We start from the raw sequence: 22,006 nt of genomic DNA, 5'->3' as shown, positions 1-22,006 counted from the left end.
GGCTTGCCTTAACAAGGAATTACACTTTCTTAGGGAATATCCCCAGTGCATTGAGTGGTGTGAGTGCCAAAAGCTGCAGAGGTGGTGGGAGGGGAAGGCTGGGAGCCAGGAACATTGTGATGCTGCCCTTGAGTTTTGGAGCCTCTACCTTCTCTTGCAGCTCCAGATGAAGACTCACAGATGCTGTTGAAACAGTAATGAAGTGTGCAGAGGGTGGGCAGGGAATCTCCCAAATGCTTTGCAGGCTTGCTGAGCAGGGAGAGCTAAAAGATGTGTTCCAGTGTGCAGCCCCCTCGCTCCCTGCAGCAGAGCTCCGGTGTCTGCAGGCAGAGGCTCTTGGCACGGGCACAGTGCTTTGAGCTGGCGAGAAACTTCCCGACGGGATGGGTGGAAAATGCTGATTTTGAAGAAATTGAAGTGTTCTGTGGGGAATGTGTGGATTTTTCATTAGGTTCTTCTGATGGAAAGCGGGCGGCTTTTCCAGGTGCCCTTGTCTGGTATCACCTTCTGTGCGGGGCTGAGCTGGGACCCCGGGCACACAGGGAGCCCGGGCACACAGGGAGCCCGGGCACACAGGGAACCTGGGCACTGCTCTCCCTGCCAAAACACCAGAGATGGGTCATGGCAGGGCAGGGTGAGTGGAAAATTCAGTGGTTTTCCTCCTCAAATGAGAATTTGATGCAGGCTGTAAAAGAGGCATGTTTATTTTTAAACAGATAATTCACAGGCTGTAGGTGTGAAAATACAGTAAATTCAAGGTCAAGTTAAATTTTTCAAGCAAAACTGGCTGAAAAATGATTTATTGAGGGAAACAGTTAAATACCAGGACAGTTGTGCTTTGTCAAATGCCAGAGGAACTAACCCCTTCTTCTCCTTGTCCTCAGGTTCGGTGGCAAATATGAACATTTGTCAACATTTGACAACAGCTCCTTCTGACATCATGAATCTGCTGGAATCCGGACCGCAGAGCACTTGCAATAGCGCTTTTTAAATTTGAATTTAATTTAAATGAAAAAAAAGTAATCATCTGGATCAATCATCGTGATGGCTAGCAAAAGGAAATCCACAACTCCCTGCATGATACCAGTGAAAACGCTGGTGCTTCAGGAGACCGAGCAGGACGCTGTGGAAGATGATCATGAAGGAACACAGCAAGAGGCTCCCGTGGAAGGGCCGGCGGCGAGCGATGCTGGTGCCAGTAACAGCAGCAGTGGAGCTTTGTCCAACGGGCACCGCGGTGCTGCCGACAGCGACACTTACATCTGCAAGTCTTGCGACTTTGGATCCCAGGACGTTCATCAGTTCTTCGGGCACTTGGACTCTGAGCACTCGGACTTTGGCAAAGACCCCGCGTTCGCGTGTGTGCCGTGCGGCTTCCTGGCCAACAGCCACGAGGGGCTCTCGCACCACAACGCGGAGTCGCACGACGGCGAGACGGGCTTTGTCTGGAGGGTGGCTAAGCAGGACGGCCGTACCACCGTGGAGCAGAGTCTCTGTGAGGCCACCAGCAGCCACGACCTCCCGGGAGAGGTTCCTGAAGAAGGGGCAGACGGCCAGTCTGAAATCATCATTACCAAAACCCCCATCATGAAGATAATGAAAGGTAAACCCGAGGCCAAAAAAATCCACACGTTGAAGGAGAGTGTGTCAAGTCAGTTGGGCGGTGAGTCAGAGGTGAAGGATGGGGAGCATTCGTTCCCAAACGGGTCCGTGCCAGTCAGTCAGCCCACTGCAAGTTCAACGAAGTCATCCCACATAGTGAATGGCTCCATCATAGGAAACGTGCCTGTTCTGCAGGCAGGGGTTGCACAACTTGTGTCGCTGCAGCAGCAACCCCCGTTGCATCAGCAGCTGCCTACATCCAAGTCCCTTCCCAAGGTGATGATTCCCCTGAGCAGCATTCCAACGTACAATGCCGCCATGGACTCCAACAGCTTCCTGAAAAACTCTTTCCACAAGTTTCCCTATCCCACCAAAGCTGAGCTCTGCTACTTGACTGTGGTGACCAAGTACCCAGAAGAGCAGCTGAAGATCTGGTTCACTGCACAGAGGCTGAAGCAGGGCATCAGCTGGTCACCGGAGGAGATCGAAGATGCCAGGAAGAAGATGTTCAACACTGTTATTCAGTCCGTGCCACAACCCACCATTACAGTTTTGAACACCCCACTGGTTGCAAATCCCGGGAGTGTCCCCCATCTTATCCAGGCAACATTACCAGGCCACGTGGTGGGGCAGCCAGAGGGGACGGGGGGGCTGCTGGTCACGCAGCCCATCATGGCAAATGGGTTGAAGGGCACCAGCTCCTCCTTCACCTTGGCAGTGACTTCTGTCCCCAAGCCGCAGCCGGCGGCGCAGCACAGCACCGTGAGCTCCAGCAGCGCCTCGGGGGTGAAGGTGGTCAACAGCGCCCAGTCGCTGCTCACCGCCTGCCCTGCCATCTCCTCGCAGACCTTCCTGGATCCCAATGTCTACAAAAACAAGAAGTCCCACGAGCAGCTCTCAGCCCTTAAAGGCAGCTTCTGCAGAAACCAGTTCCCCGGTCAGGCTGAAGTGGAGCGGCTGACAAAGATCACGGGCTTGTCCACCAAGGAGATCCGAAAATGGTTCAGCGATAGGAGGTACCACTACAGGAACGTGAGAGGCGGCCGGGCCGTCTTCCCTGGAGACAGTGCTCTTGATTCCCTGCCCGAAATCACCTTCGATGTCCCGCCCAGAGGAGCTGAGCTGAGCCCTGCGGCGGTGGCGGCCACACCGGCCCCTCAGCACCCGCCGCGACGGCAGTCGTGGCACCAGGCGCCTGACTTCACCCCAACCAAATACAAGGAGCGGGCACCAGAGCAGCTGAAGGCCCTAGAGAGCAGTTTTGCCCAAAATCCTCTTCCTGCAGAGGAAGAGGTGAACCGCCTGAGGGGGGAAACGAAGATGACACGGAGGGAAATTGACAGCTGGTTCTCGGAGAGGAGGAAGAAGAAGGTGGCGGAGGAAAACAAGAAAGTGGAAGAGGCTACTCAACAGGAAGAGGAGGAGGCAGAGAATGGCGGCGGGGAAGGGGAGGACTCCTCGGATGAGCAGAGAGCTGCGAGTGAAAACGGCTCAGTCGACGCCTCTGGCAACAACGCGAACTCAGCAGAGCGGAAGGTGAGTCCCATCAAAATCAACCTGAAGAACCTGCGAGTGACCGAGTCCAACGGCAAAAACGAGGTACCGGGGACCGGCGCAAACGAGAAGGGGGAAGGCAGCTCCAGCCGGCCGCCCACCCCTCCCAAAACCAAACTGAACTTCAAAAAAACGGCCCAGCAGCGGCATCTGCTGAAGCAAATGTTCGTGCAGACCCAGCGTCCCACGAACCAGGAGTATGACGCCATCGTGTCCCAGACGGGCCTGCCGCGGGCCGAGGTCATTCGCTGGTTCGGGGACAGCCGGTACGGCTACAAGAACGGGCAGCTCAAGTGGTATGAGAACTACCGGCGGGGGGTCTTCCCCCCGGGGCTGGTGGAGGTCAACCCTGCCAGCAGAGAGGTGCTGGAGGACTACTACGAGAAGCACAAGGGGCTGCGGGAGGAGGACGTGCCCGGCCTGTGCGAGCGCTCCCGCCTCGGCGCCCAGCAGCTCAAGGTGTGGTTTGCCATGAAGGCAGAGGAGGAAGGCAGGGGCTCTGGCTCGGAGGAGGCCTGTGCCGGCAGGGCCGCGGGGAACCGCAAAGGGCCGAGCGAAGCCGGCGCGGAGGCGTCGGAGAGCAGCGAGGCGTGGGAGCCGGTCGGCCCGGAGGGCAGCGCAGGGACCCCCGACGCCCCCGGCCCGCCGCCCACCACGCGGCTGGGTAAGGCCCCTGCCTCGGCAGGGCTGGCTCCGTGGGGGAATGGGGTGGCCGTGGGGCACTGGGCCTCTCCCACTTGGGAAACAGGCTTCAGGGAAGGGTTTAGTGTTTGAGATTTAACTGAGGAAGCGGTGAGGAACTCTGCTGTGAAAGAAGGGAGGAAAGGAAGGAGGATGAGGAGGGTCAGGAGGGGTGACATAAGTGCCACTGCCTGCCTGCCCCTTTCTGCCTTGGTCACTGGGTGCTGACACCGCTCAGAAACCAAATCTTGGCTTTATCTCAAGCCTAAGTAAAACAGCAGGAGTGTCTGGTCCTTTTATCTGCCCTGTGGGAAAGTGGCCCAAGGATTTATGAAGGGGATAGGTGTTTGGGAAGGAAGGGGCCTGGCTACTTGTCCCATGCCACTAGCTCCTTCCATACCCCCACCTGGGCTCACTTTTGGAAGGCGTGTGTGTGGAGGAGAGGTGCTTTCCAAGCCCTCTGTGGGCTCTTCCGTAGTGCAGCTGGGGGCCATTTCCTCCCTGGCAAGGTTCTCACCAGATGGGGATGGCCAAGCACCGGCCCCATCCCACCATGGTCCATACATGTAGCCCCTTGCTGGTCAACTGGGATCTTGTCTGGCCTCACTGCCTTGCTTTGAGGCTCTGCCATGGCTGCAGGCCTTAGAAAAAAATTTGTAAAAATCAGGTAAAATTCATGGCTTCCCTTCTCCATCTAATTTGGAGGAGGTGGATTGTGGGTTTCGGAGGGCCCTGCCCTTCCTGCAGCTGCTGGGTCTGGCTGTGCATCACCACCTCATGTGCTTTGCTAGGGAGCTGTGGGTTTGGGGACGGATGGTGGGCCAGCTTTTGTACCTGTGCCAGGGAGGTGCCCCTACAAGCACCCTCTGGGCACGGCTTTATGCCATCCAGAGTGAGGTGGTCCCGTCACCCCTCATGGCACAGAGGCAGGAGGTGCTCGGCAAGGGTGTGCACAGCTTTGGGCTGCTGCAGGCTGCATCCCTCCTTAGCCCTGCCAGCTCCACTTCCACAGGATTTTGTGTTTCCTGGCTCCTCTGAGTGGGGCTGTCCTTTTCTGCAGCTGACTCTGTCAAGGCTCCCAATTTTGCCCATGCTGAGGCACTTCTGCCCCCCTTCCTCCCCACCCAGCATCCCACCTGGGTCGCAGGCCCTCACAGCGGGCTGGAGCATCTGACACCTCTGTTCTTTTTCAGAAACAGAGTGAACTGAAACCACCAGCCCTGGAGGATCCGCTCTTACCCTCGAGAAGAAATTTGTGATCTTTAAGCAACCCACGGGCCGGCCTGATCCAAACCTGGGGAGCAGGACATGGTGACGAAGCACTGCCATAAATGAGACCTTTGGGCACAGCACACGAGACAGCACGTGCACAGACTGGGCCCTCGGTGCCGAGCTCTCGTGGCCCAGCCGGGGACTCGGCCGAGGGCTGCCCGAGGCGGGGGCTCGGCTCGCACCCGGGAAATAGGATGCTCCTGTTTGCTTTCCAGTGACAGACTTTCAGATTTCATATTCATATACCGATGCCTACAGCTGCCTATACAAGCATAACGAATCTCAGACATTGTGTATACAAGGTCGTTGCTTAGATATGGACTATCATGGCATAGTACTTGTTTCTTGTTTCCTTTTTTTTTTTTTCATCTGTTCATTAAGGTGTTTGTTCTCTAAAGGTTGGCATGGCTGCATATATCCTCTCTGCCCCTTCTGGTCCTGGCAGTGAAGGGCTTTGTGGGCAAACAAATGTGTGTGTTAGGAGAGGAATCTGAGAAGAAAACTGCCAGTCTTGAATTTAAGTTGAGCAAGATTCTTAATCCCTACAGATGAGGTTAGAGTCAGCCTTGTTCTGATAAATAGCAGGTTCCCAGACCCAGGCAGCCCAGGAGTTTGGTGTCATTTTGTCCCTTGCTGGCTAGAACACTTTCCCCTGTGTTCCTGGAGACTGACTGTAGCAGGCTATTAAATCTCCAAGTCTCTCTTTAATCACTGAGAACTAGCACATAATAATTTTTGCATCCTGACCTGGAATCCTTTTCATTGTTCAGAGAGAACAGGCTGTTCTTCAGAGAACAAACACAGGGAATCGCAGCGTGGCTGTGAGTGGTTCAAGTCATTTTTGTCTCCAAGGGATGGCGAGGCAGCAGCTCTGCTGCAGTCAGGAAGTTTCCTTCTTGCAGCCCTACATGGCAGATCCTCCTGGAGCACTGCTGGTGACTTCAAGTGTTTGTTCCAGTCTTTTTTTTTTCTTTTTTTTTTTTTTTTTTTTTTTTTTCCTTTTTCCAGGCCATGTGCAATGTTTCTGGCAAAATAGCAAAATAAATTTCCCGGTTAACCTGCCTGCTGCCTGGTACCTGTACATTTTTAATGTGTGTTGTCCTGGGTGGTTGCTGTGTGATGCAACTGCTTGAAGGTTTTTTTTTTTAAATATCCTTTGCTAATAGAAAACAAGGCCTAGAAGGGAAACTCTTGAGCTAGATAGTCCAGCCAAATGCTGTGTCAGACCATTCTGTCACAAACTAATCAAATCCCAGCTCCAAATTGGTTCCATGTCTTGCCTTCACTTTTGCTCTTGGAAGGCTCTTCCAGAACTTCACTGCCTTTGAGTGGTTAGAAACTTTATTTAAATTTCTAGTTTGAATTAATTCGTGGCTGGTTCATTGCTGGTTTGTTTTGGAGCCAACATTGTCCTTTAACTTAAATAGTTTTGGTGTTTATCCGCTGATGTATTTATGGAGAGTAGTCATAGCTCCTTATTTTTGCCAAGCCAACTCAGCCAAGCTTTTTCAGTAGAAGTTTTTTATTTAGTGAGAGCTTTTTAATGTGGGAGACTTTATTGTTAGTGGTAAATGATATTTATTAGGAGGGTGGGTAGCAAACCCTGAAGGATCGGATCCAGAGATTTACAAAAAATCTGGTTTAAAAACAAAAAAGCTCTTTCAGAACCTCTTCCAAAGATGGTGTCTGATTTCTACCTTTAATTGCCCTTGCTTTTGCAATTCTTTCTTCGTCCCCTCTTTGAGGCTGCCTTGCTCAGCTGCTGGAAGGGGCTGTATCTGCTCAGTGCTTTGGCAGAGGGGCTTCCCCTCGCCCGGCGGGACATGCTGAGTGCCTGTGCCTGAGTTTGTGGGGCCCCCTGGCACACAGGGGATGATCCCCGTGGCCAAGTGTGACCACCTGCTTCAGATGGAGGTGACCTGCAGCCCAGAGAGCCGGGGTGATATTTTGGATGCACCCACTCACACTGTGCCCATCCCGTAGCGGTGAGTTGACCATCCCCACCATGCTCTGAGCAGGGGTGGCACCGACCCAGAGCACCCTGCTGTGGCACCAGGCTCCCTAAATGTCTCTTTAGAAGCACTGCTGATGGTCATGGCATGGTTGGAGGTGTGACCAGCAGCCATCCCACCTTGGCTTCGTGTTGGCTCATCCCCACTGCTCCCCTTGGGGGTGGCTGCACTGCCAGAGCCCCAGGGGTTCGCCTTCACGGGTGCAATCCTGCACACCCGAAAATATCACAGGCGATGGGAGAATCTGGGTGGGGCTAGAGCTGGAAAGCAGATCTGTGAGTCGTGTGGCCTTAGGGGGTGTATGTGCAGTGCCACCTTCAGAGAACAAATACAAGTAGGTCAATTTACTCTGTAGTGTCTATGTACATGCAGGTTTATTTAAGTACACATATATACAGTTCAGATATGCCATTGATTCTTTATTGCATTAAGATGTACATTAAAAATGTACACTTTTACTAACTACTTGCTATATAAATATGTTGGAAGTGTAGTTTGCCCATTCAAGGTGATTTTCTGTGGGATTTTTGGTGTACACTTAAAGGCCTATGGCTAATTGGAAGAGTGATTCCCCACTCCATCTACAGAAATGCTTAAGGACTATGGTATGAACTGGTCCCTTCAAACCACGTTTCCATGCACTAGCTGAAATATTTTGCACTTGGATTATATTCAGCCAGTTTTCCAGAAAAATTGAAAAGAAATCTTGTGAGCTAGAGGGAGAATTTCCCGGTGTACACAGAAAAAACAGCCTTGAGGGTTGGAAGCTGCTGAGGGTTTTGAGCTTTGTCTCCATGCATTCATACAAGCACAGCAGGAGTTTTCTTTCTTTTGGGTCAAAGGAATTTTAAAAAGTGGTTCCATGCAGACTCCCCTCGGACGTGGTGACGGGGCTGGCAAACGCCACTGCGTGGGGAGGGTGAGATTTAGAGACAAAAAAAGTCAAAAAGTGATCAAGTTCCCTTTCTACTCCTACATTCCTTGTTATCTGCATTTTTTAGTTGACTTGAAATCTCCATAAAAGTATAAGCTGAAGATTTTTGAGGGTTTAGCTCTGTGGTCCCCTGTTTCTCTGTTGAGAAGGAGAAGCAGGTGCCATCTCCAGACAGACTTGGGTTTTGGTGCAGGACATTGGAAATGTGTTTGCATCCAAAACTGAAAGGAAAAATTGAGAGGTGGCTTGACAGTCCCAGCAGCAGCTCTTGTGGTGTTAAGAGGAAGTGTCACCACAATTCTACACAGTGTGTGAATATTTATCATCATCTAATCAAAGATGACTATCTTGACTTGAAAGGAGGGGTGTAAGACCGAGGTGATGTAGCCAGCATCAGTAAGGAAGGGAAATTATATTCTCCACCTCCATCAGCTCTGTCTGAGCTCGGGCTTGGCAGGCACAGCAGTAACCATCATTTTTAATCCATGTGAATCTTGTTACTTATGTCTCTGAGACTGCTTAGATTAAGGGCACAATCCAATTGCTTAATAACCCGAAACCCTGATTTGTGCCAGCCTTAGACATGGCTCCGTGTTTCATTTGGGTACCTTATTTTTCAGGTCCATAATTAGCATCCTGGAAATCATTCTTTTTTTTTTCTTTTTTTTTTTTAAAGCAGGACACTAAACCAACCATAATCTACAGGTTCCTATTTCCACTTGCCTGAGAGGTGAGTGCTGATGGACACCAGGCCTGCATCTGGTGGGAGGATGGGCACAGGTGATTGGAGGTATTTTTTGTGGCTTCATGTCCCCTCCCTGCCAGGGATTTGTGTTGGTCACCATGAGAAGAAACCAGCAAAAGCAGTAGCTGCTGCAGCTGAAACCCTTTACCTGGCTGGAGCTGCAAGATACCTGCTTGGTTAATTTTTGCTAAGTGTCCCTTGACAGAAGAAGGAAACTGTAGAAGGCAGGTTTTACATTTAGGGTTTTGTGTGGTGGTTTGTTTTTTTTTTGTTTTTTTTTTGTTTTTTAAATTTTGGGTTTTCTGGTTATTGCCCAAGTGCTCTGTTTGCTGACATTGGCCATATTTTGATGGCACAATTAAAGCCCCTTTTTACCTGCACTGATGGAGGGCAGTGTTAGGAGGACTCTTGCTTACTGGTGCTAGTGAGGGTTGGGCTAGGAATCCATGGCATAGAAAACTTCTAGCTAAAATTGCACTTTCTCTCTGCCCCATCTGGCTCGTGGTGGTGTTATGGGTACGTGGCTGTGATTCCCCTTGCACATACTAACATTGCACTAAAAGAGAGACTTTGGGAACAGTGTGTTGATCACTTTGTTTCTCAGCAGACCACAAAGTCAGCCTAATGGGGTCTCTTTTTCTTTTTTTTTTTTTTTTTTTTTTAATTATTGTTATTTAGAAATCACGCTGGTGCTGAATGACCTGGAATTTTTGCTTGGATTTATCCAAAGGAAAATGTAATTGTAGCTGCAATGGGACCTTTCATAAGGGTGTCCTTGCAGTGAGGGAGCAGAGCGAGGGCTCTGCTGTGTAAACCGTCTTTGTACTGGGGAGGTGTGGGGGGTTCCAGAGGGGTTGTTACTGTGTTTTTTTTCAAGACCACAATTTTAAATGGCCACTTTGGCAATCGTGTGAAACAGGAAATAGTTTTTACTTTTGGTAAAGGTTTTAAAGAGGGAAAAAAAAAAAAGTGAAGCTGCCTGTGATTGTGGGCTGTAGCTATTATTAGGGCTAGGGTAGCTTGTACCTGCTATGGACTTTACCTGCTCTTATTCTGAGGGCAAGAACTCCCTGTAGCAACAATGCCACTTCTGAGAAGTGAATGGCAAGTTTCCCTTCCTTTTGTATATGTGGATGTGAGGGTGGGCGAGGGGAAGAGCTTGCTTGTACAGTTTGTTGAAATGAAACCAGACATTTTTGGTTGTTCCTAAATAAAGAGCGTAAAAGACAAGCGTGAGTTGACTGGTGCTTGCACTGGGGTCTGGGGAGGCCCGTGGTGATGCCCTTAAGCCCAGGGCATCACAGCAGGAGCTGCCCCACGTGGAGAGGGCTGGGAATGCTTGATCACAACCTTCCCATTTGTTTTAAGAGCACGATGGGGTAAGGCCATGAGTGAGTGACCCAGCAACATGCTGAGCTCAGACACCTCTGTCCTGGGAGCTCTTCTTCATCCTGGGGTGTTTGTCCCCAGGCTGGCTCAGAACTGCATGGCCAGTGGTAGCACATGACCTCATTTTACCCTTTTGAATGAAAACATTAAACCTGATGCTGCTGCTTATTATTTTTCCCCTCAGCAGCTGCAAAGCCCCTAAATCCAGGAGGAAGGAGAGAACAGTGCAAGCTCCCCTCAGGAATGGCTGCACCCCTGTGCAGGGCACAGCCCACCAGACACCTGAGCCAGCACACACATAATACTGACACTTTTATTGTCGTTTAAAGCTAGAGCGGCCCCGTAAACACAGAGTTTCACTACTGGACCCTTAGGCAGTGGCTATACAGGTAGTAGATCCGATGCCAGGACACAGCTATTGCTGCCTCGGTCTCCAAAGTCCCCCCCTGCCTGGAGTGCTGGGAACAGTACAGCAAAGGATGGCTGCACAGAGCCTCTGGCAGCTGCACAGGATCTCTGGAATACAGGCAGAGCAGCGACACAGAGGGCTGGATGGGGGTTTTTTGGGTCTCTCCTTGTGATTATAGGCAGTTTGGTCTCTCACCTCAGCGGCTGGCAGCCTGTCTGCACCGACGCGCTTCATTAAGGGCTTGGTGGTGAAGGTCGGGGGGTGGTTGGGGTTGGTTTTGGAGTGGGGTTTTTTTTTCCAATATTATTTTTTTTTTTTTTAGTTCTCCACTTGAACACACTTCAGCAGAGAAACTGGAAAAGCTGCCTGAAAGTAGGCCATAGCAGTGCCGTTTCCATAGAAACCAGTTCACAGCGTGCTGTGAGATTCACAAGCACTGGAGGTGCTTTCGCCCGCCGGGATGGGCTACAGCCGGTTGTCCCCGTTGACCCGGGTCCTCCGCAGTACCCTGCAGGGGGGCACAGAGAGGGGACAGCTCAGCCTCACCCAGGGGTCACCAAGGGCATTCTCTAAGGTCACCCCACTGGGGGAGAGCGGGGGCTCAGCCCCATCTCCCATGCCTGGGGAAGGTGGCACCAGCTGCAGGGCGGCAGCTCCTTGTCCCACCCTACTCCCACAGACCCCAAAGCAGCGACTCCCCCAAGCACTGGCACAACTTCCATGCTGAAATTTAGGGTTTCCATGCAGCAGAGTCTGCTGGGAGGAGCTGAAGGAGCACTGCCATTACCTTCGCTCCCGGCTCTCGAAGTGGTCAGCGAGCTGCTCCTGTGACACCCGGAAATCCTCAAAAGGCTGCTGGTACCGCGACTCAAAGGACCCCTCTCTGCCTCTGCTTGACAGCAGCTGACTGGAGGCATCCCCTGCTCGTTCCCGTAGGGCTGAAGCATTGAAGAGGTTTATTTCACCATTCTCCTGCTTGGATCAGAAAGAAAAAAACACAGCAGTCAAGGGATTGGTATTTCAAAGTGTACATCCTGCAGTAAGGGCAGTCCTGGTGCAGCTGCCACGCAGTGCATCCAGGGCTCACGGGGGCTTAGGGTTTGCAATATGAAACTGCTCTAACAACCACTGCTGGCTCCCACCAGCATCATTTAAAATGAAGAAATAAAAGAACCATCTGTCTCTGAAGCAGCCCTGCCCTCCACTTATGCCAACACAGACAGCCCCAGGCCAGCCAGCTCCGTGATACGGAGCTGTAACTTCCCTGGAGAGCAGACAGGCACTGGGATGGAGCAAATCCGCCTCCTCCAGCTTTTGCTGAAGGGATTTCCAGGCAAGTCAAACGCAGTCCAGGCAGGACCCTGCCTGAAACACCCCGACTGCTGCAGGAGGCAAGCCCAGCACTTGCCCTTCCACCATGCATCACTATGGAGCAGCATTGGGAATTCAGGCCAGGCACAGCTGAGCCTTGTCCTGACTGAAGCAGGAGCGTGGGCAGGGCCAGGCAGGGCTCACTCACTGCCTCTGCTCCTCAGCCCTGTGGCACAGTCACCTTCCCGTGTGTGACCCCAGCCTCACCTTGCTAGGGAAAATGTCTATCTTGACCAGCAGGGAAGCCAGCTCCAAATTCTCACTGTAGTTGTTCTTCAGGGGAACAGCTCGGAAACCTAAAGCAGAGACAGCCCTGGTGTCACTCATGGCACATGTCAGTGTCAGAGGGGGGTCCTTCTCCCATAAGACCCTTCTTTGCTTCCACCAGGTTGGATGGGGCTTTGAGCAACCTGGTCCAGTGGAAAGTGTTCCTGCCCATGGCAGGGTGTTTGGAACGAGATGGTGTTTTAGGGTCCCTTCCAACCCAAACCATTCTATGATTCCATGACTCTCCAACTCATCCCAGTCATGCCAAGAGCTGTTAGCAAATGGCTTCTGCCTTCCTTTACCTCGCTGGGGCTGTGACCTGTCATGGGGACAGGATGGACTGAGCCAGCCTGGGGCATGACAACATCCTCTCGTGAAACTCAGCATCTTCCTGGCTAATGATGTGAACTGGTGAGGACCACCATGACCACCCTCCCCACTTCCCCAAGCGCTTTACCTGTCTTCAAGCCTTTCACCAGGAAGGTGGCCTGAGCCAGGAAGTTCTCATCGCTGAACATGTCCTCCTCGTACACCACAAAGCGGAGGAAGGCAAAGTCAGGGTTGCTGACCTGGAAGTGGAACTGCTTCGGGGTCCAGAGGGGGTTCAGGCCGTTGTCCGCTGCTCACGAGACACGGCTGTCAGTGGGCAGCCCCCGCTGAGCCCCCCTCCCCCACAGCTGATGCTGAGCTTGGGGGCAGCACAAGGGCAGCTCCCAGCCCAGGGCCAGGCTTTCCTGCAGCACCCATGGCCCACAGCAGGATCAGGAGTGCTGGTGCATCCCTCTCCCTTCCCTTCACTAACCCACTCACCCACAATCTCGGTTTTCTGCTTGGCATTGTCATACTCGGCGCCGGACACCTCCACCTCCACAAAAGGACAAACGATTCCTCTTCCATTTTTGGGAAGGTGCCGAGCCCCCAGGACCTGGGCAGAAAGCAGGAGACACTTGGTAAGAGACAGGACCAAAGGGAAAAAAAGACACCTTTCCAAATAAGCCACCCTGGCTCTGCTAATTGGAGAGAGAAGCGACGCTGACAGCCAGCCCAGTACAGCCTCTCGGAGAGAAACAGCTCCCACCCCTGGAAGCTGCTATCACCAGTCTGACCTGTAAGCCATAAAAAAAACTGCCCCAGGTTCCTGCCTACTGCCTGCACAGCCAGGCCTGGGCCACACCATCCCTCCCCCAGCCTGCCAAGCTGGAACTGGGCTCCAAGCCGAGTGCCGTTCCCTGCCTGGAGTGCTACGCTGGACACCCTCTTCTTTGCTGAAACTTCTCGGCCCTCCTGCCTCAGTGTGAGGATGAAAAGGAGCTGCTCTCCCTCACTGCTCTGCCTCCTAATCATAGCACAGTCTGTGCCCAACTCCAATGACAACCTGCTTCCTCGCAGGAGAAAGCCAGCGCAGCTCCCTCTTGCCGGTGGCCATATGTCGCTCCAGCGTGCTGTCGGCACGCTGCTGTTGCAGAGGAAGGACATGCTGCCAACACTGGATCATGTGCTTTGAGTCATGCTGGGCTCGAGACGGCTTCTCCATCCGTGAAAGCTGGCTTTGGTGGGGACATGGGCAGTTTTGCCAGAGGACAAAAGGCTGAGCCCATCTCTTAAAGGCGACAGTGACTGGCTATGGTACAATGACTCTTGACACCTGCTGATTGCAGCTGCATTCTGAGATGCAGAAAGAGCTGGGAAAACAGGTGGTAAAGGGAAACAGTGCCAGGGGTTTTAGGGAGACAGTGGATATGGCATCAATGGTGCAGATAGGACATGATGGGGTTTCCTCATAGGGAAGACTGTGGCTTAGGTGGGACACTGAAACAGGTGGCCTCAGAGGAAACTTGTGAGCACCTAAAGGCAAGATCTCCACTGCATCCTCCCCAAGGTCTGCATGAGGTGAAGGGACTGGCAAAGGAGACTGACCCACAGCTCGGTTCCAGGATCACCACGGATGCCTGTACAGGACACCACTGCTCCAAACATGAGAGCCACCTGCTTTGTCACAGCCCTCCAGGAGCTTTGCCTCGCAAGCTGTCCAATACCCCTGCGGAGCCCCTGTGGTGCAGCTCCCTGCTTCAGAACCACCATCCGGGAAGAAAAAGATTCACCCAGTACCCCCAGCCCACCCTCTGGCACCCCTCATCCACAGCCACCCCTCCTCTTATCATCACCAGCAGTGCAACACAGAAAACAGGGTGAAAAGATGCTCTGTCCTTGAGCATCTTCCCCTGAGGGGCCACAAGCCAAGGGGTCATGGACACCTCGAGCCCGGAGGGACTGAGTGACAAGGAGGGGACCAGGCACAGCTCCTGTGTTATCCCGCTGGAGCTGGCCAGGCTCTGGGCACAGGGATGCCACCTCAGCAGCTCATGGATGCCACCTGCTGGCACTGGGCCCTGCGCAGGAGGGGTCCCGGGGGAGCATCCAGGGATGCTCCGGATGGTCCTTTCCAGGTACCCTCAGCAACACTCGCGGGTCTCCCTCTTCAGTGAGGGCTCTCCAAGCCTGTGCTGTGGGACAGCTCTAGGGAAGGGCTGAGGGGTTTGGTGAGGAGCAAGCAGCTGCAGGCAGAGCCAGGAACCCAGAAAATACATTTTATCACCCCAAGTCTGGTATAACCACCCGGATGGAATCCCTCCCCACAGCGGGAGCAGTACTGACCTCAATGGAGATGGAGAGCGGCTCGATGCCTCGCAGCGTGCCCTTGTCGAAGGGGTCAAAGATGTCATCTCGCATGTTGGTTGGCTGCAGGACGTACCCACACTGGCCACTGGACATGAACAAGGCCTGATTCATCTGCATGGGCTTGTCTGGAGAGCACAGGCGGGAGATGGAGGAGATGGAAGAGGCCCTGTGCCCTTTTCACAAGCTGGATCACTTGGATTATTGGTCCCTCACAGGAAGCCCTTGGCAAGGGGACCTGGCCCATCCTGTGCTCCATGACCTCACTGCCCTGTGCACGTGCTGGGGACATGGGGTGATCTTCTTATGCAGGATCTGCCCAACTACCCAGTGCTCCATGGGTCACCTCCTCCTTTTCCTCCCTCTCCCTTCAGCTTTCCCTGTGCTGACTCTAGTGTTTGCCAAACCGCCCTGTGAGATGCTTGAATTCACAAAAGGAATGAAAAAGCCAGCAGGAAAAAAGAGGCAGGTCGTTTGCTGGTGTGTGGGTGAGCTGAACAGGCTCACAGCAGGGCTTGGCAAGGGCCAGGGAAAGAGGAAGGTTGGACTGCACGGCAGGAGCAGGAATGGAAGCTGGGGAAAGGCAAGAGGAGCAGCCAGCTGGACCCAGACCATGCATCCAGCTGGTGTCTAACCCTGCAACCAGCTGGAGTCCCAAAGCTGGGGCTGCACCATCCCCTTTGGCACCTTCCCTGCCTGCCCTCCTTGTCACCAGGGACCTGGGAAAACTCCCTGCCTCCTCTCCATCTCATCTTGCTCTTGTGGCACAACCCTCTGGCTCAGCCCAGCTCCCTGGGTCAATCCAGCCCTCAGGAGCACATTTCCCCTGCAGCAACCACATGCCTGGACATGAACACTGGGTCTTGCTGCCTGCAGAGCCCCTCCTAGACCCAGAGCCCCTCCTAGACCTCCCATTTGCCAGGAGCAGGTTAGCAGGGGTGCAGGCAGGTGGCTCAGAGGAGACACCGGGCACCCCAGGAACCCACCCACCTCCCCTGCCTGCTGCCCTCACCTGGGGTCTGGAAGTTGAGTGCTACCAGCTGGCTGCCACAGATCCACATGGGCAGGGGGTCGTAGTTGGAGGAGTCGAGGCGCTGGCCCTTGGGGTAGATGCGGGAGAGCTGCAGGCGGTTGTACTGCAGGAACTTCTTGCCTTTGATCTTGTTGACGTACTTTTCCGCCTTGGTCTCGGGGAAGGAGGACATATCTCGGTAACAGGCCCTCTCTGTGCCGATCTCTGGGAGGAGACAGCACTGTGTAAGCCAGAAGAACATTCCCTTTTCAGACATTTCAAGCACCCTGACTGGCTCCTTCCTGACACCATCCTCCCACCCCTGGCTCAGACATCACAGCAGTGCAGACCCTACTCTGACCTGGGGAGTGTTTTCCAGGGGCCTAACATCAATGGCTGAAAGCACTGACACAGCTCTTGGTGATCAGGCACGATGCTCCCCAACCCCAGTCCATCAGCAGCTGCTCTGGATGGTGACAGATATGAGCAACAGAAGGATGGGGAACAGAACTTCCACCCTCTGCAAAAGGATGTTTCCAGAGCTCCAAAGCAAACTGGTGCTTTGGACACCTTGGAGACCTGGCCTCTGCTGAGATCTAGCCAAAGCAGCCCCTCGGGGCACACCACGGGGTGGGTGATGCCATGGTGAGTGCCTGTGGTGGCCCCAGCCCGGCAGATGCTCACTCTCTTCATCGAAGGGCACAGGTCGGCAGTAGACCACCAGCTCAGAAAGCTCCAGGGCAATTTTCTTCCTCCTCTCCATCATCTTCCCTTCAGAGAGCTGCCAAGAGAGGGTGACAGAGGTGTCAGGCCAGGTAGGAGCAGTGGTGTTGGACAAGCCAGCTCATAAACTGACCCACACTGCTTGGTGTGGCTGTTCCTGCTCGTGCTGTGGGAACCACTAGCACGTCTGCCAGGTCTGCATTGGGGGACACCACAAAACCCCCATGGGAAGGGCCCTTGGTGGGTCCTGCCTCCTGCCTGGAGCAGGGCAGGGCAGGGCAGCTGTGGCCTTGCCACCTTCCATGGATGGAGATCCCCCACCTCCCAAGGCTGCAGCACCCTCCCAGTTGTCTGATCTTCCCAGATATCCAGCCTGAACCTCTCAAGCCGTAACACACGGCCACCACCCCTCACCATATTGTCAAAGCTTGCTCTGCCTTTGTCATCTCTGTCACTGCTCTGCCATCCATCACACACTGCCACCTCACCACCCCCCCGCCAGCCTCTGCCTACTCCTCAGCTCCTGGAAAACCCAGCACTTGGCAGGGAGACGTCTCTGCAGGCTCACCCGTGCATCAGCTGTCTGAGCTGCCTCCCGGATCTTCTTCACCCAGTCCAGCAGGTCCTCGTGCGTGTCGGCCGCCACGTCGAGGGACAGGCGCGACACCGAGGACATGCTGATGGAGAACACGAAGAGCCGGTTGTTCTTCCCCTCGGGGCGGATGGCTGCGTGGGGACAGGGGCACAGGGCAAGGTCACAGCAGCTGCTGAGCCAAGCCCTTCACAGAGCAGAGGGAGGAAGGGAGAGGACAGACGCAGGGGCTCAGGGCTGACCCAGGACTCTTCAGCTACAAGAAGGTCCCATTTCTGGTCACTGGAGCCCAGGAAGTGACAGGTGAGGATGCAGAGTGTATCCCCAGGGGGCTGAGAAGCCTCAAGGGGCCTTTGTAATGCTCTCTCCCTGGCACTCACCGATCTGGCACGAAGGCACGTCCAGGACACCTCCGAGCAGGTCTCCCAGGGGGCTGTTCTCATCCAGCTGCTGCTGGGAAGGAAGCACAGGCAGGATGGTGCTGGGCATGGTGCTGGACATGGTGCTGGGCATGGTGCTGGGCATAGCAGCCAAGCTCGAGGGGCACCAGCCCTCCTTGCCCCACTCATGGACATACCTCCCGCTCTGGCTCCAGGCTACTGGGACTGGTGATTTCCTCCACATAGTTGGAAGGGAACCACAGCTGCTTCTTGCCACCATAATCTCCTCTCCACCTGGAAGGGAAGGAAGGGGCAGCATCAGCACCTGCCATGGGACCCCAGAGCATCCTGAGTGGGGGTCAGGGGGACAGACAGCTCCTCCATTATCTGCTTTTAGGGTTCCCGAGACTTTGGGACTGTGCAGCTTGTGGGCAATTCCCAGACAGACCCACTCCTGGAGAGAACACACCTTTGTATAGATGGTGACAGCAAGGTTTGACCACATCCCTGAGGGAAAAGGGAGGCTCAGCCCCCACTCACCAGCCTCCTTCCTGTTTCTCCACATTCTGGATGATGGCATTTTTGGTGAAGGTGAGCTCGTCCTCCCGCTGGGCCTTGTAGTCGAACAGGGCTTTGACTGCACACTGCAAGGAGGAGGGTCCCATGAGGCTGGGCAGGGGAAGGACACACGGACAACGAGCCCACAGGATGAGATCACTTCCCACCACAGATGTGTTTGTTGGGGGGGCTGTGAGGCACCTTGTGTGCAAGCAGCATCCAGCATTGCTGCCAACCCCAACTGACACCCTGCAGAACAAATCAAGGCCCCATTTACACCAAAGCAGAGCTCACAAATCTGGTATGGCCCCACACAAGCACTTTCCTTTACCCCACAGCCACTGATGGATTGAATTTGGAGAGCTCAGAAGAAGAGGCAGCCCAGCCTGGGAACCTGCAGGTTCAACCTCCAGCATTTCTCCCCTCATAATCTAAAAATGAGTGTGCAAAATAACCCAGCTCTTGGAAAATGAAACACAGAGACACTTGCCAACCCTCAGGCCTTGCAGGTTGTCCCATCCCAAGCACTCATAGCATACCTTGAAGGTGGGCATGGGGTTGGCTTCCACATAGAACCCGGGGTGGCGTCCCTCATACAGGGCTCCGTAGTCCGGCTCCTGTGGAAGCAAAGGGACAGTGGTTACAGCAGTGACAGGTGTCCTGCCTTGGGGCAGGGAGGGAGAGCACCCCAGGGAAGGCACAAGACCAAAGATGATGCTGCACGTGGCAAACAGCAGCCCAAGCCCACACTCCCTGCCAGCCTGGCTCCGAGGGGCAGTGCCAGTAAGCGGCACAAAGCCCCAAGAGGTGAGGGCTGTGGAGCACAGGGATGGCTCACACACCAAGGCACCAGCTCAGAAACGACCTGTCCATCACTGTGTGGCTGAGCTCTCCCAGTGGCTGCCACGCTCACCGCAGTGCCGATCTTCTCCAGCGTCTCCTCGTTGATGGGGTACCGCAGTTTCATCTTGCGGTACAGCGGGTGCTTCTCGTAGTAGCTGATCAAGTCCACCAGGCTCTCAAACTCAGAGTTGCCCAGCAGCACAGTCTGGCCCTCCTGCTGCACCCGGCAGTGCTTGATCTTCCCTTCTGCCCTGGAAGGAGGAAAGAAGAAGCCACTTGGCACCTGGCACGAGAAAGTCTCTGCCAAAATAAAAATGCCCTAGGAAAAGGCGCCCCTGGGCTGATGGCTGAGCAAAGTCATCTTCCATCGGAGGATGGGAGGAGGAGCAGGGCCCTAAGGGCTCTCAGGGGGCTACAGGACTTATCCATGACCACATGGGAACAAGAGGAGCTCTGGGAGGGCTCATGTCCGGCTGATGGCCTCTGTCCAGCTCTCCCACCCACCACAGCATCCCAGCCACACCTCCCGCACCCGTCACCCCTCCCCAGGGACACACCTGAAGGAGATGGCGTAGGAGCTGGGCTCGCTCCTCTTGCGCACCAGGAAGGCTCCGTCGCGGGGCACCCGCATCAGCATGTGCTCGGCCTGGGCCCGGGTGAGGTTGGCGTGGTACCACCTGTCAGGAGAGACACGTCACCCTGCACAGGCCTCCACACATCCAGCTCATCCCACAACTCTGCCATGGAACACACCTTCCCCTCAGCCCCTAAAAGGCTGCCTGAATCCTCAAAAGGAGGACAGGGAGCAGAGAACATCCTATCCATGACACTGGAATGGGGCAGAGCCCTTCGGTGATGCGTGGCATGGGCGAGGGTATCCCAAGCAAGCCCAGTACCTCTGCTTTGCACTGAGACTCCACAACAATTAGCTCCATGCACAACAGAGCTGGCCAGCAGGGCTGCTGTGACAGAGCTCCACGGGGAGAAAGGGAGGACCAGAAAGTCCCCGCAAGAGGGGAATGGCTGAGGAGAGATCTGGGAGGGTTTCCCCCAGGGTCCCAGCAACCCAACAGACACAACCTCTCCTCCCTAAACACACACTTACTCTTTGCTCTCATGGGCATTGGTCTGTGGCACCGGCTCTGTCAGCCTCATCTCAAACTCGTTGCACCTCAGTGGCACCCCCTGGTAGTGGGTGATGAGGTCGTAGAGGCTGTCGAACACCAGGTTGTCCGTCAGGAAGAACTTGGGGCTGCCGGCATCCTGCCGTGAGTGGATCCGGCAGTGCTGCACCTTCCCGTTGCGCCTGTGCAAGAGGGAGGGGGTAAGCCAGGGTTGTCCACAGAGAGATTCTGCACCTGCCTCAGGCACAGCAACAGCCTGAGACAGAATTCCTGCCCCACAGGAGAGTGATTGCCTAAGGATCCCAAAGGACTTGACCCTTCTGCACTGGGACAGGGAGCTGACGTGGTGCTGGGGCTCAGAAAAAGGGGAGAAACCTGCTCACAGACCACCAGGGAACGTGACCCCACCACTGAACACAGAACCGAGAGGAAACTACCCCCGGAGCGGCACGGGGCAGCCAGGGTCTCACCAGAAGGAGAGGGTGTAGTCCCCAACAAAGGTCTCGCTCTCCCTGACGAGGAAGGAGCCGTCGGGGGCCCCCGTCTCGATGCAGTACTCGGTGAGCAGCCGCTCCGCGATGTGCCGCCCGTCACGGCCCGCTCCCAGCTTCCCGTGGAACCACTTCTCTGTGGAGTGAAGCTCGGTGCTGTTGCTCACCTGGAAGGGGGAAAACCCACCACCTTGGGTTACTGAGTTGTGATGCTGGAGTCTGCTCAGGGGTCTACCAACCAGGACCAGGGAGTTTCTGAAGCAGCTCCCATCGTTCCCAGCACAGGATCTCCCCCTGAAGGCAGCTGGCAGTGGTAATGCTCAGCCCCTTGGGCAGTCAGGTCCTTTCCTTACGGGAACAACTCACTGCCACACAGGACAGCCCTCACCTCCTTCTGCTCTTCCTCATCCTCATTTCCTTGGTCACTGGTTGTCTCCCCAGAGTAATAGATCTTGCTGCTGGTCAGCACAAAGTAATGAGGGTTCCACTCCTGCAAAGAAACAAACTCTGGCAAAGAGATCCCCAAGGAAGCACTGAGCTGGCCCACCACCCATCCATGGGATTGTCTCTCCCTGACCAGCACAAGCAGGGAGGGGTGATCAGGTTTGTGAAGGACAGTCACCAGCAACACTGATTCCAGTGAGTCACAGAAGCTTCCAAGACATCCCCCAGATCTGAAGCACAGATTTATCAGTAGCAAAAACCCAGCACGTGACAGGTCTTACATACAAAGTGACTGCAAACACCCCAGCACGTATTAAAAGGTGATGACCAAATCAAAAGCAAATCAATGCAAAAAAACCCCACTGTGCATGGACTCAGCACAGCGGCTATCAGAGGTGAGGATGGCAGGGATTTTATGTGGATTTACCATTGCACTTTCCCCTTTTCCCAAAAAATCTGTTTTGGTAGCAGGTGGCTTTGCATGACAGACCCTCAGCAAAGCAATGCTGCTGAAGAAGTGGGCTGTGTTAAGTAAATGCACACAGTAAATGAGTGATCAGTGCTTTACAAAGCAGAATGCTTGTTTAGGTGTGTCAGGAGTGCAGGCACTTGGTAGGAGGCAGGGCTGGAAGCACAGCCATCACCAGAACTTCCTGCAGCACAGATCACAGGCTGCAGTACCTTGGCCCAGAGCTCCCTCTAGCTCAGCCTTCTGCCTCTAGCAAGGGCCCACAGGAGATGCCTAGGGAAGAGCACAGGAGAGAGCCAGCACAGAACTCCCCCAGCCATCAGGGATGCCTGAGAAACCAGAGAGACCAAGAGCTTCTTTGGTCATTTGCACCACACCCCTTCCTTCCAGCACACACAGCACACGATGGAGCCATGACACCATTTATGGAGCCCCCAGAGCAGGGACACGGTGACAGC

At 54.4% G+C, this 22,006-nt stretch overlaps 2 protein-coding genes across 10 annotated transcripts in view; one reads left to right on the top strand and one right to left on the bottom strand.

Annotated features, from left to right (window-relative positions):
* Nucleotides 1–10,030, top strand: part of ZHX3 (zinc fingers and homeoboxes 3) — a 44,434-nt gene extending 34,404 nt beyond the window's left edge. For 6 of the 9 annotated variants that reach the window (XM_017822655.1, XM_017822656.1, XM_017822657.1 and 3 more), the window contains 2 exons: nt 885–3,820; nt 5,031–10,030. In XM_017822655.1, coding sequence (XP_017678144.1) covers nt 1,045–3,820; nt 5,031–5,041 — 2,787 coding nt within the window. In that variant the 5' untranslated portion in view covers nt 885–1,044 and the 3' untranslated portion in view covers nt 5,042–10,030. The remainder of the gene's footprint in view (nt 1–884; nt 3,821–5,030) is intronic. The other 3 variants (XR_001876132.1, XR_001876131.1, XM_017822662.1) reach the window with 3 other exon arrangements.
* A 464-nt stretch (nt 10,031–10,494) lies between these two features.
* The window catches only part of PLCG1 (phospholipase C gamma 1), a 41,103-nt gene continuing 29,591 nt past the window's right edge, over nt 10,495–22,006 (bottom strand). The window contains exons 13-31 of the mRNA XM_017822560.1: nt 21,213–21,309; nt 21,024–21,125; nt 20,615–20,802; nt 20,126–20,326; nt 19,578–19,697; nt 19,091–19,271; nt 18,717–18,794; nt 18,160–18,263; nt 17,817–17,913; nt 17,620–17,689; nt 17,216–17,373; nt 16,609–16,705; nt 15,925–16,149; nt 14,892–15,040; nt 13,047–13,161; nt 12,694–12,855; nt 12,177–12,265; nt 11,386–11,570; nt 10,495–11,106 (exon numbers count right to left, since the gene is read on the bottom strand). Coding sequence (XP_017678049.1) covers nt 11,064–11,106; nt 11,386–11,570; nt 12,177–12,265; nt 12,694–12,855; nt 13,047–13,161; nt 14,892–15,040; nt 15,925–16,149; nt 16,609–16,705; nt 17,216–17,373; nt 17,620–17,689; nt 17,817–17,913; nt 18,160–18,263; nt 18,717–18,794; nt 19,091–19,271; nt 19,578–19,697; nt 20,126–20,326; nt 20,615–20,802; nt 21,024–21,125; nt 21,213–21,309 — 2,461 coding nt within the window. The 3' untranslated portion in view covers nt 10,495–11,063. The remainder of the gene's footprint in view (nt 11,107–11,385; nt 11,571–12,176; nt 12,266–12,693; nt 12,856–13,046; nt 13,162–14,891; nt 15,041–15,924; nt 16,150–16,608; nt 16,706–17,215; nt 17,374–17,619; nt 17,690–17,816; nt 17,914–18,159; nt 18,264–18,716; nt 18,795–19,090; nt 19,272–19,577; nt 19,698–20,125; nt 20,327–20,614; nt 20,803–21,023; nt 21,126–21,212; nt 21,310–22,006) is intronic.

Source organism: Lepidothrix coronata, unplaced genomic scaffold (genome assembly GCF_001604755.1).
Source record: "Lepidothrix coronata isolate B3197 unplaced genomic scaffold, Lepidothrix_coronata-1.0 Scaffold99, whole genome shotgun sequence".
In the NCBI taxonomy this organism is placed as follows: domain Eukaryota; kingdom Metazoa; phylum Chordata; class Aves; order Passeriformes; family Pipridae; genus Lepidothrix; species Lepidothrix coronata.
This window is presented reverse-complemented; position numbering and strand designations above follow the sequence as displayed.